General features: G+C 45.5%; 1 protein-coding gene across 7 annotated transcripts in view; it reads right to left on the reverse strand.

Moving 5' to 3' along the window:
- Positions 1-8468, reverse strand: part of agrn (agrin) — a 221128-nt gene extending 212660 nt beyond the window's left edge. For 3 of the 7 annotated variants that reach the window (XM_068597710.1, XM_068597705.1, XM_068597706.1), the window contains exons 1-2: positions 5722-6274; positions 3897-4158 (exon numbers count right to left, since the gene is read on the reverse strand). In XM_068597710.1, coding sequence (XP_068453811.1) covers positions 3897-4158; positions 5722-5922 — 463 coding nt within the window. In that variant the 5' untranslated portion in view covers positions 5923-6274. Of the gene's footprint in view, positions 1-3896; positions 4159-5721; positions 6277-8452 lie in introns of those variants that run through there. The other 4 variants (XM_068597708.1, XM_068597707.1, XM_068597704.1 and 1 more) reach the window with 3 other exon arrangements.
- Between the last annotated feature and the right edge of the window lie 3765 nt (positions 8469-12233).

Here is a 12233-nt window from a genome sequence, read left to right on the forward strand (position 1 = left end):
TGTTCTCGAAACACAGGAGGCAACTGATCTGCGGATGATTGGCATTTACGTAATGGAAAAGCAAAAAAAACGAAACAACGCTCTCCATTTTGCCCTTATCATTCTGTCATTATCTCCTCACATATCGAGAAGGTGAGAAGCGGAGGAGGTAGGAGCTGGGGCAGGTAAGGAATTCCGATGCCGATTGCGGGCCTCCTCCTTGAACAAACACTCAACGTTTTTCGCGAGGCCAAGGCTCATTCACTGAAGGGAGCGCTGGAGGAAAAGAGTAAGGTGGAGGGGTGGGGGCGGCTCAAACAGTCATCCCACATCCCACCCACCCCGAGGAGCATTCCACAGGACTGTCTGCTCGCCCATCATTAAGCGAGACCACCTGCTGGCAAATCAGGACCCCCATCATGTTCTCAGCAAGCCTGGCTAACCCCATTACCAGTGAGCCTCTGGACTGCTGTACACATACATCATACAGAGTCAGTGGTGTGTTGAGCAGTAAAAATGCTGCTCATTAACATCCCACAAGGAGTTTTGATTGTCCAACCAGTGGAGCACACTGGCTGCCCTCAGCGCAACGCATTTAAATAGACGCAGGACAAAAGGGACGAAGAAAAAGATCTTTGATGCAGCTGTTGCATGACGACGCACTGATTTCTGACTGGCTCGTCTCCCCCTTTTTTTAGAGACAGATAAAAAAGAGAAGGAGAAGGAATAAATGAAGGCAGCCCTTTGTTGCCGTTCTTCGTCGGGGCCTTGAGGGAAAGAATCTGGCATCAAGTCACCGAGGGTTGAAACAAAAGCAGCTGATAAACACGCCGAGACAGATAAGATCTCCTTGGACGCTCAACACTTTTCCATCAAGAGCACTTCCTCTCTTCCAAAGCCCAAAACACCTCCGCCTTCTCCCTTTGTTGCCATCAACACCGTGTTGGGGCAAATGTAAATGACAATAAACACAGCACACACTTTTCATCCTCCTGCCTCTATGCAAAGTTCTAGTTTGAGCCTTACATTTCTCCCTACATCCCACTTTTAACAAAACCGGCACTTCATTTTTTTTGCCAACAAAGGACGCAGCCAAACGCCTGCGTTTGATTCGGAGACATTATCTGTCGACTCTGCTCAGCGCGGCTGACTTTGGGAGCGTTTCCCTCAATGGCAGCTGGAGGGACCCAACAATGGAAGAGATTCTGCGCCAAAGGCCCTGTGTTTATCAGGCCCTGACAAGGTGCAAACCCACGAATGCAGTGCACTCAATTGTAGATTTAGGCTCCCCCCCGACCCTCCCGCACCCCCTCCCTGCAACCACACACATGGTGGTTAAGGATGTAAGTAGGTAAAAAAAAAGTAGGGGTGGGGGCATTCTTTTGCACTGTAAATAAGGTGCACAGCATCCTAAAAGCTGGTTCACTGAGATCTTGTAAACACTCCTCTGGGGAGGGCCGCTATGTGGCGGATGAAAAGCCTGCAGCCGAGTGATCGCGCACACATGGACCGAGTGGCCCTGAAGTGCCACCGCCCAGTGCGAAGAGCACAGGAGTAGAACGAGCGTGAATCACGGCGCCTGAAGGCATCTACCTTCACGCGGCACTGCTCCAAACTCTAAACAAATATGCCACAGCAAACACAAGATCCCTCGCGCTCCACATATCTATACAGTCTTTGTTATTTTTCTTCTTCGTTCTACATCACTCATCTCACTTTTCTTCTGTGTCCCTCTCAAAACTCTTGGTGGCTCACACAAAGCCTTTTTTCTCTTCTTCTTCTTCTTCTTCTTCTTCTTCTTCTTCTTCTTCTTCTTCTTCTTCTTCTTCTTCTTCTTCTTCTACCTCAGACAATGCGCCTCCCAACCCCAGCTCTCTGCCAGGCATTCCTGAGTCTATCCTAGCTATCGAAAATGTCAAGAATGAGACGAAAGCAGAGGAGGGTACAATGAGTGCCGTGGCAGGTAGAGTCTTGTCCTGCTGCACTGACATCCCACAGTCTCCGGGGCTGGTGGTTGCACAGAAAGGATGGGATCTGACTTGACTCTCTTAATTAAAACTCTGCCGTGGAACAGGCCTTAAAGCTCATTCTCTCCCGGATGGAGGCATGCAAGTTAATTACCGGGGCCAATTCCAAACCCCCCCAAAAAACAAATACAGTTTTTGCGGCGGGGCTGAACCTAACAATTAGTCCATAGGATGTTTCTTTTTGGACAGCCAGTGCATACGATTCTTCAGAGCTTCCCGAGGGAAATGTTCCTTCAGATGTCTTTAAACATCCTTTCTGTCTCGTTGGAAGTATTTCCTTACTGCTATTCCTTTGACTGTAAGGCGATATGAGAAAAGCAGGTTGTGTGAAGTAAACCCTCTTCAAGCACAAAGCCACAAAAACAGAAAGGGCACATTCTCGACAGTTCGTCAAGAGCCAAGAAACTCCCCTTGCCACAACGGGAGTCCAAAGGGAAGAAATGGGGGGTGAATAAAAAGGTTAGCAGTGCAGTGTTTCGTGCCTGGACAGACAAACAGAAGAAGTTTTTATGTGTGTGCCAAATGCAACTTAACACTGCAAACAAGCTCGATCCATTGGAACATCCTGCCACCCAGAAATGTTCAGAGGAAAGTACCCATAATATAGACCCTGCAACTCTGAAACACTGATTGCCCCAGAAAGCCTTCAGCAAGGTGATTCGTGCTCTGATTCTTTTCCCCCTGGTGCTCCCGGCCGGCCTAAGTGTTCAAACTTTGAACGGCTGCCAACATTGTCAAGCGCCAGTAAAAGTTAAACAGCAGCGAGCTCCCCGCTCACTGGCAATGGGGGCAGAGGCTGCTACAGTCTCACAGTCACGGTAGATGCTGAGATTTATTAGTTATGGCTGTATGGTTTCGTCTCATATGAGCCTGACAAATTGCTTCTCAACCCCAAAAAAGGTCTCGGAGGAATAAAAAGGACATTTTTGTGAAATGGACTCCTCTCATCGTCAAGTTCTGCTAATACTTAGACTAGAGTAAACGACAACATTTGAAACACGCCAGTCACTGCACCCACCTTTCAAAAGCTTCTTAGGAACTATTGTATAAAGCCTTATTTGTGCACGGGCAAGTTTGCTCTGTCCATTCATCGCCTATAGATAAATATAATATCTAGTATATATAGTTAAAATGGTGGGTCAGTTGGAAAGATTTGAATTTGCAAAAGTGTGCGGGAACCTGCCTTGCCTCGTTAGGATCCCACGTCATGTGATATGTGGATGCAAGTGTTTCACTCTCACCTCTGACTTCATAAAATGCCACAGCTACATGGTGCAAAGGTCGGCAATCGGCCCTGAACCACTCAACCCGAGTCCTCGAGGTGTTAATCAGACACATCCACCTTACGGGAAAGGCTGGAGCTTCACCATGGCAACAAAGCTCCTGAAAATGACTCAGGTGTCCTCGTTTCGGGGAGTTCAGGTAAACTTTGACGCCACTGAGCCTGAGGCTATGTAATTTCAGCAGCCATGAAATCCTCGCTGCTTTAAGTGATTAGCAATTACTGTGAGAAACTACAGCACGGATCTTACACTGGAAATTCCTCACAGGCAGCACAAAGTATTGATACAGGTCACAGCAAATTGACTTTGATGTATAGCAACTATAGGCCCTGGTGGACTCCCCTACCGGCTTTATCCTTCATATAATTACTTCCAACGGCGTTAAAGACGTAGGTCCCTCACGGATGGACAGTAAATGGAGGAAGTGAACTCGATGGCAGTTGACACAGACTTGATATGACAGCAGGTTTTTCTTTTTTCTTTTTGTTTTATTATTGTTGTCAATGTTGTGGATGACTTGTATTGGTGTACTTATTGTTGAATAAAAATAAAATGGTCAAAAAAAAAAAAGACGCAGGTCCCATTTCATTCCCAACGTGCCGCTTACCTTCCACGCAGTGCTCCACGTCCTCCAGGTTGCGCAGGGTAATCCTCATCAGACTCGAGTTGAGCATGAGTTCGTTCTTGTGTTCCGGCAACATGGCCTCCAGGGCCGGGTTGAGGAAGAATATGCGCGTGTCGCCCGTGGCCACCTGGTTGTCGCAGATCCCGGGGTTGCCGAAGCCGCCAATCATCAACTTGTTGCCACCGTCCAGGAGAATTTCGCGGTTGACGTCGGACTTGCCTTTCAAGTAGCGCCACACCCTGACCTTTGGGCCGAACAACAAGAGAAAAAGAGACAGCACACCCTTTTTTTTAGTGTTTTGTTGAAACCAAACACAGATATGATATTATGCTCTGAGATTTGGGCTTCCGTCCAGCTGTGGAGGAAGGGGGGGCATCTGATTGGATGTTTCTCCATTGAGCGTGCATGTTTTTCGTGACGAGCTGGTGCTTCTCCTGCTTTACCGTTTCAAAAAGCAAGAATGGTAATTACACCCGCACAACCCAAAAAACATCCCTTGACAGTTTACACAACAACAGTGATTACTTCTGCTGGAATAATTACCGTACAAAACCCCCAGAACACTGCAGACTTCCTGCAGGAAGCGCAGCAAAGCTCGCTTCGGGCACAGTCATAGTGCACAGCTCGCACCCTTTCTTTCCGCTCCAGGTTAGCCGCCCTGTCTCGTTTTGGGGGGCTTCTGTTCCCCCACCACCAAGTACTCCATCTCCTCCATCTACGCTGCTGATTCACCGCGAGACGGCGAAGAGCGTGGGTGCTGAGTGGGGCAGCAAGAGGGCTGACCGAACACCACTTGTTTATTTTGACAGATTACAGAGCGGTCGACCACAAGTCCACGACGATGCAAAAGTTTAGTTTCTCGGCGAATGGCTTTGGAACGAGGACGGAGGACGGCTGCGTCCTGACTGAATATGTGCTTATTTGAAGAACAGCAGATGCTTTTTTTCTCTTGTTTTTTTTTTCACCACAAACCATAATGTGATCTGCCACTCATACTGTGCGTGTGACACTAAGGGGATATGACATTTTTACAGTTTCAAGTCCAACACACAGATGGATATGACTAATGACAGTGTAAGGCACAGCGATACACCTGTATTGCTTTGGGCACACCTTGCGGCACTTGTCGAAGCTCTGCACTGAGAAAAGCAAAAGCATGCTATAAGTGTTTCTGTGGAACTTCACAGTTATCTTATTACATGTTTTGAACATTTTTCTTTTCTTTTTTCCTCAAGGGACATCACTGTTATAGCCAGTGACACACATTTCCAGTTGGGAATGGCACATGTCAGCAACACCACAGTATGAGGGATTCAGGGCACATCACCTTCTGCTGCCAAAGCAGTTGAGGGGCCAGTCCTAACCTTCCTACCGCAGCCTGCCCCGGGGATGATTACAAGGTCGCTTCGGCCTCCCTTGCTGTGTAATTGGTGTGAGTGGAAATTAAAAAAAAAAAAAACCCACCATCTATTTATTTCTGAAGCCAAAGCGAATTCGCTGTCAACGTTCATGCCAAACGCTTTCTGGATGGAGTTTGCAAAATGTTTGTTTTTTTCTTCCTTCGTTTTTTTTCTTCTTCTTCTCAGGCAAGCTGTTGATGCCCTTTGAGAATTGGACTGGTGTCGTACCACCGGGTAATGGCTTCCACCAGCGCGAAAGGCATTAAGCGATAATGTGACTTCTAATTGTCCACTTACAACCCCGCGAGCGGTTTTATTGCCAGGAAGCAGGTGCATGTTTCGCCCCGGAGTACGCTCCACGGCTACTTGCGCCTTACGTTACGGGCAAGCTCGCAGAAACCACGTACCTTGCAAGAATAGGTGTTGTGCACCGGGTCCATGTTGATTATTTCGTCCACGGTGCCGGTCAAAACTATGTTGGCCTCCTCTTCCCTCTCCTCCAGGTCTCTCTCCGGGCAACTCGCGGCGCAGCAGTGCCACAGAGCCACGAGCAGCCCCGCCAGAAGCAGCGCCGTCCGGCCGGCCCCGAGTGTCCGCTGGGAACCCATGACCACCACCGTGACCACCACCGGCGATATAACCCCCTAGAAAAAAAGTTAACTTTCTTGAATTGATATTTCACCGGCCGGCGCGCCCGAGAACAAACTCCAAACTCTTTTGAATTGTGCTTTTGAAGAAGAAGAAAAAAGAGTTGCTCCTTTCCACAACTTCCCCCTGCGGTCTACCAGTCAGTGTCTCTTTCCACTCTGCAGCCCTGCTCCCCGCATCTGCAGCCCGGGTCGAAAAAATCCCTCTCTGCCGCCGCCGGCTGGGAGACCAGGAGGGAAGAGAGGAAGAAGAAGAAGAAGGAGGAAGGAGGAGGAAGGGGCAGTGATTCTGTCTCTCCAGGAATGCAACCGCGCTTCTCTCTCCCCCTCTCTTTTCCCTCTCTCTCTTCTCTCTCTCTCTCACACACACACACACACACACGCACACTCGCGGTGACGCTCCTGGATTTGCATGCGATCTGAATTGCTGATCCCACAAGTGAGGGTGATGGTGGGTGTTGGTGGAGTTGGGAGGAGGGGAGGAGGGGGGGGCTGGGAGGCCAGCGCGCGAAAAGTGGCTGTCCAACGTCGCCCCCAGTCGGACAGACGGTGTCTGTACCTCCGGTCCCGACATAGGCAACCCTCCAAGATCTTGCAGAATACTCGTACCCCCTCCTAGACCTATTTAGACCATCTCCATTAGATTTGATCCTACGTTTGCCTGCACTGCACTGATGGAGGACATGGCTCTCCAATAGGATTTTACAGCTAGAAAGGTCACATATTGTGTAAAAAAACAAACAAAAACAGTGAATTATCACCTCGCTCTTTTGTGTGATTTAGCACATGTGAGCTGATCATTTTGGTGTGACAGACTGCAATTAACTTTATTCTCTCGGATCACTCTCTCAAGCTGCATTTCCAGCAGAAAGTAGGCAGCTGTTTGCACCTTGTAGCAGATAGTTTGTAAATAGCTGGCAAACATAGTGGAGCACTTAACAGCTAAAAAGGCAGCTGTTTTTTTAAGGAGTTGGTGGAGACCAAAACAAAGATAAAAGTGGAGTTGATATTACACCAGAAAAATGGCTCAAAGTGAATGCCGCATGCGTGTCAAACCCATGTAGAAACAGTCAACTGTTTGCTGCCATTACAACCTTATAATGCGTTATCTATGTGGCAATAATAATTGTTCTGTTTACAGCTTGCTAACTCCAAATCTCCAAATAAATCAATGACTGCATATCAATCAGAATAGCACATTGTAACATTTGTACTTTGACCTTACTACTAAGTTTGCATGTAACAATGTCTCATCATTTGAAAACTCTGACATTTCGCTCCCAAACTTAAATCTTGGAATTCAAAAGGATCCTTGAAAGGTGATAAGGCTACAGGCTGTATATCATTTCATTACAGTACTAATTATCTGAAGATAGCTTTCCACAGTTTTAACCTTTTCCAACCTTTACCAAATCTGGATCTCTGATTCTAAGTATTAACTTTGGGGTCTGGGACAGTGACAGAAAATCCTTGTGAAACTGATGTCTACAGCTGTATAGGCGGATGCTATACTCACGCTATGTTGTGTGTCATTAAAGATTCCCCATGTATCGTTAAACTTCCCATGTTTCAATCTGTAAATGTTACCATATGCCTTTTTTGTAAGAGCTTCTTTTTTAAGAACAGACAGTGCGTAAATTTCCACTCCTCAGAAGCTGTAATTTTAACTACCCTGCTATTCCTGGGAAAATGACAGGCTTGGTTATGCACAGTTGCAAGAGAGGATATTTGCAGAAATTTGTTCAAGTAGGCCTCAGCTCTGACAGCTGAGTTAACCCAAATAGACAGCTGCCTTTTGAATAAAAAATTATGTTCGTCCGTGCTTTTAATGTTGTTTGTACGGATGGGGTGAGAATCAAATATGTTGCTTCTACAACGGGAGAACACACACAGCTCCTCAAGGCCAATACATTGAAATAAATTCTAGTCAAACAGAAATGATCTCTCAAATCAACAAATGACATCATCTGTAATATGGTCTGACCAGGAGTTACTCTAGAGAACGTAAACGGCTGACTGACTTTGGGGTTTTAAATAATATTTCCGTTGGCTTCCACATCTAAATGAGCTGCATTTTGTACAGCAGTAATCACTAGTTTGAACAAGAGTACACCCCAACATTTCCACTGCATGTTATTATGCACATCAATTATTCTCAATGTGTAATGTATGTTGTTGTCTGGTCGGGAAATGCTGCTGTCATTTTTGGACCATACTAGCTTTATTTGTGTGTGGTTTTAATAGTTTAGTTAATTCAGTGGCATTTCCTTCTTAACACACTGTGCACAGTTCTTAAAGCTTTTAAGCTAACGTGAAATGTGTAACCAAGTAACGACAAACACACTTCTATTGATCATTTTAGCATCTTTTAGCTCATTGTTTTTAGTGTCTGTGCCAGAAACCAGATTTAGTCTCTCTCATCAGTCATGTATCTCGCAGCTGCATTTAGCAACAAATAGATAATATATATATATATATATTTTGAACATACCTTCTCCAACACCAAACAGCAGACAGACAAAGCTCGCTAGCAGCTAGCTGGCAGACATCAGCCGTTCGCTGCTCGCTGCTAGAAGCTAGCAGCGAGCAAGCAGCGAGCAGTTAGCAACTAAAGAAGGCAGTTGTTTGCTAACTCCACCACATTACCTTCATCAATTTGAAGTTTATAGCTTACTCCAGCCATGTAAAGAGAACACAAGTTGTTTAATACAGCAGAATAACAAATAAGATGTCAAGTCCTGTTGGTCCCATTAATCTATATCATCTCAACTATAAATCAAATGTTTGCAATTGTTGATTTGTATCACAGAAAATTAATTCAGTACCCAAATTATGTAAAATTTGTTTTTGAAGCATATTTTCCTACAGAGAATCTTAAAAAAAAAAAAAAGTCAAATGTAGTCAGAGGCATTTGTTAGCTTAATTATTTTCCGTATCAGGAAAACGTCCTTGAAACATTGAAATGATCAGTTGTCGGTCTCTGTGGACACAAAACATGATTATTGTAGCACCTCTCATAATATGATACTAGCCAGAGCACGTGAACTATCACCTCGTACGCCCCCACACTTCCAGTTATCTCCCGATGACGGCCCCTCCTCCCACAAATATTTCAACACAAAAAGCCCCAGAGAGTAAACACGCTTTAACAAGAATTTTACTGAAAGATGACTTTTTATAGTCTCTTTTGTGAATCAAAGTGTAGGCAGATGTAATTACAGCGGGCGATGAAGAGGATCTGGGGAGCGAAAACATCAACCTACATTCCCTCAGAGGAGTTTTCTGGCTGACATGGAGAAGGTGTAGCTAAAAACACAGTGTATTACATTTCTTGGACTCTTTTTTTTCTTTCTCTCGCCTAATGTCAATTTTGCACTCTGAGATCGTCCACTTGATGACTGTGCCGTCTTGTAACAACACCTTTTTCACAGTATGTGCAAAGCTAGTCGGTCTATACTTTAAATAACACATGGCAATAGAAGGGCCTCCTTTTAAAATATTAAATATCATCAGGAAATACTGGCTCTCAATTTAAAAAGAAAAAGAGAAAAAAAACACACAGTTATGACAGATGGAGTCTTTTATTATAACGTACTTTGATAAGTTACACTTATGATGATAGCTCACACAGAGGAGTCCATCGCAGCTGGAAAGAGTTGACTGTATTCAGGCGTGTGTCATTGGAAAGAAAGAGGTGTAACCCGAGATGCAGCATTAGCAGCCAAATTGTATGCAAAAGCCCCGGGGGCTGCGTTTCACAGAGAAGCAGCTGCGTTGCTGCACCCCTTGTGTAGTATCACTGCATCACGGTCAGTCGAAGAATCCCTGTGCAGTGCGGTATAGGAAAAAAAAACAATCCAACCTTTGGAGCTTGTGTTTCAATCATGTAAGTGATACCTTGCAGTGCATGCCACATAAATAATGCACCACTCCTGCAGAAGGTATTCAGCCTTCTTGGCATTGAATTGTGTGCTCTGTTTCGACATCCTTCAATCCTGACAGTGTCTGTCCGGTCAGTATGTTATGTTTCACATCGGCCTTTATAGATAATGTGCAGGCACACTCCCACAACACACAGGCGCACACAGTACACACATAGGCCGAGACATTCCAGCAGTATCAAAACGAGGCTGTTGCAGCTCTTTCGTTTTTTTTCCCGAGGACAGGCTCGGTCCTTTTTTATCATTATCAGGTAACAGCATGAGAACAGAGGAGAGAGCCTTGCCTGCCTGGTATCTATCTGCCTCTGACCACAGACACGGTGTCCAGTTCCCCGGCCCCTTTCTCTGCTGTGTCTCCCGGTGTCTTCGTCAGACCTGGCTGGAGTGGGATGAGGGGGGGTTTAAACACATCCGGTGACATGCTTATGTTTGGAAACTCGCAAGTCCCTATGGTTGTGTTTCCATTATTTGTGTGCGCGCATAAATCTGCACACAGATCGCTATGAGAGTAATATCAGATTGAGGCGAGGCGAGAGATTGAACGCATCGCTGGACTTCTCATTACAGCCTGGACCAGGTGGTCTCCGCACCACATTGTGTCAAAGTCAAACAAAGTCCTCAAAGATTGTGAAGGGTGGAGCATTCAACTTCAAGTCCGGATCTGGATCTGAACATACCCGAACACACCTATTCAATGCAAAGATACCATGTCATGCATTATAATGATACCGTAAACTACAACCAATTATAAGTTTTGCCAAACAACCTTTTTACGTTGACCTGAGCGCAGATAGTATAGAGACACAATGCATGCATTATTCGTCAAGAGCAAATAAATTAAACGCATCACGATCACCTTTAAAGGATTCCTCGAGGGTCCAGGACCCCTCAAGAGGGCTGATAAAATAACCTCAAGCCTGGACCTGGTTTCCTTCAATCACCCCTTTTATAGACAAGGACCGAAGAAAAACATGTTGGTTTTTGGTATCATTGGCTTAACGCAGGTTCCCGGTCCTGGCTTCACAACCTCCACACCTTGTTCTAAACTATATTGACTATTGCAAAGATGCTTAAAGCAATCATCTGCAAAGATTTTCCCTTCAATAAAGGCAACGTGCAGGGACTACAGTTGCAGGACCAGACGGTGAATGTCTGACATGAACAGTCAAACACGGGCTGAACACATGTTCACTGTCAGGTGGCAGACACAAAGTTTGTGTGTGACAGTTGTACACAAAGAGGAGCAGGGAGGTCTATGTATGGCAAAGAAAATGTATACATGAACTGCAGACTTTAAGTGTTTCTCTGTTTGATGAAACAGAGCAGCGAGAGGACAATCTGAATAGCTTGAGAGTCTGTCTTTTTTTCCATCATCTTGCAGAAAAAGAGAGCATTATCAGACAGCTTTACTTCCGTCTATATTCCATTATTCTCGCCACGAGGGCAGACATTTACATTGCGTCTGTGTCTGGGAAACTGTGTTCATCAGTTCCTCGTTGAACTGCCATGAACAAACTGCCTATAGCGACCCACTGCATTTGCATAAGAAAATTGCTTTTTCAATTTTGTTTTTCTGCACATTTCAGAATTATCTCGAAGCCATTAGACCGTCGCAAGTCGATTCGTTTTGCAAAACAAGGTGCGATGTGTCACAAGTCTGTTTTGGGCATCGAACTGTGGCTTCGCAGGCTGCATATTAGGCATCGATGCAAGTATGGTGCTGCGCCAGTTTTATATGCGTCCATCTTGCATAATATGCCATTTTATTTCCAAATTACAATAATAGTCATTTCTCCGTACTCTACACGTCCAAACTAGGCAGATGGAAAGTTTAGTCCTCATCCCAGGGACAAACAACCGAGGCAGAAGAGCTTCAGCGATCGGACAGTGTTCAGCTGGCTGACAGTTTGCCAGATGGCCCTCTGCTTTGTGGCGTCAAGTCTAAACAGGAGAGGTGGTTTCACACCTGGTTTTATCCCTGTGCATTTAACTGGAATGTCAGATGGTTCATCGCCCTGTGGAGCCTCTCCTCCTCTTCCTCCCTCCCCCACTCCTCTCTGCTTTCTCTTTTAGTCAGAAAGTCTGAAGCTTGTCAACAGTGTGAAAAACAACTGGGTGCATTGTGGCAGACTCAAGCAGACATCCCCAGCAGTTTCTCACACCCAAATATGCTTTCTCTGTCCCAATAATTTAAAAAAAAATCCATAAGTTTTCCACCACCATCAGCATCTGTCCTATCGGAATGGATTGCCAGAGATAAGGCTGAGTGGAGACAAGATAAAGGAGTGTCAGTGAGGAACCCCATGTAGACTGTCTCTGTTTCATTACAGA

Source organism: Clinocottus analis, unplaced genomic scaffold (assembly GCF_023055335.1).
Source record: "Clinocottus analis isolate CAN_PGR_092001 unplaced genomic scaffold, fCliAna1.0.p SCAF_4, whole genome shotgun sequence".
Classification (NCBI taxonomy): Eukaryota; Metazoa; Chordata; class Actinopteri; order Perciformes; family Cottidae; genus Clinocottus; species Clinocottus analis.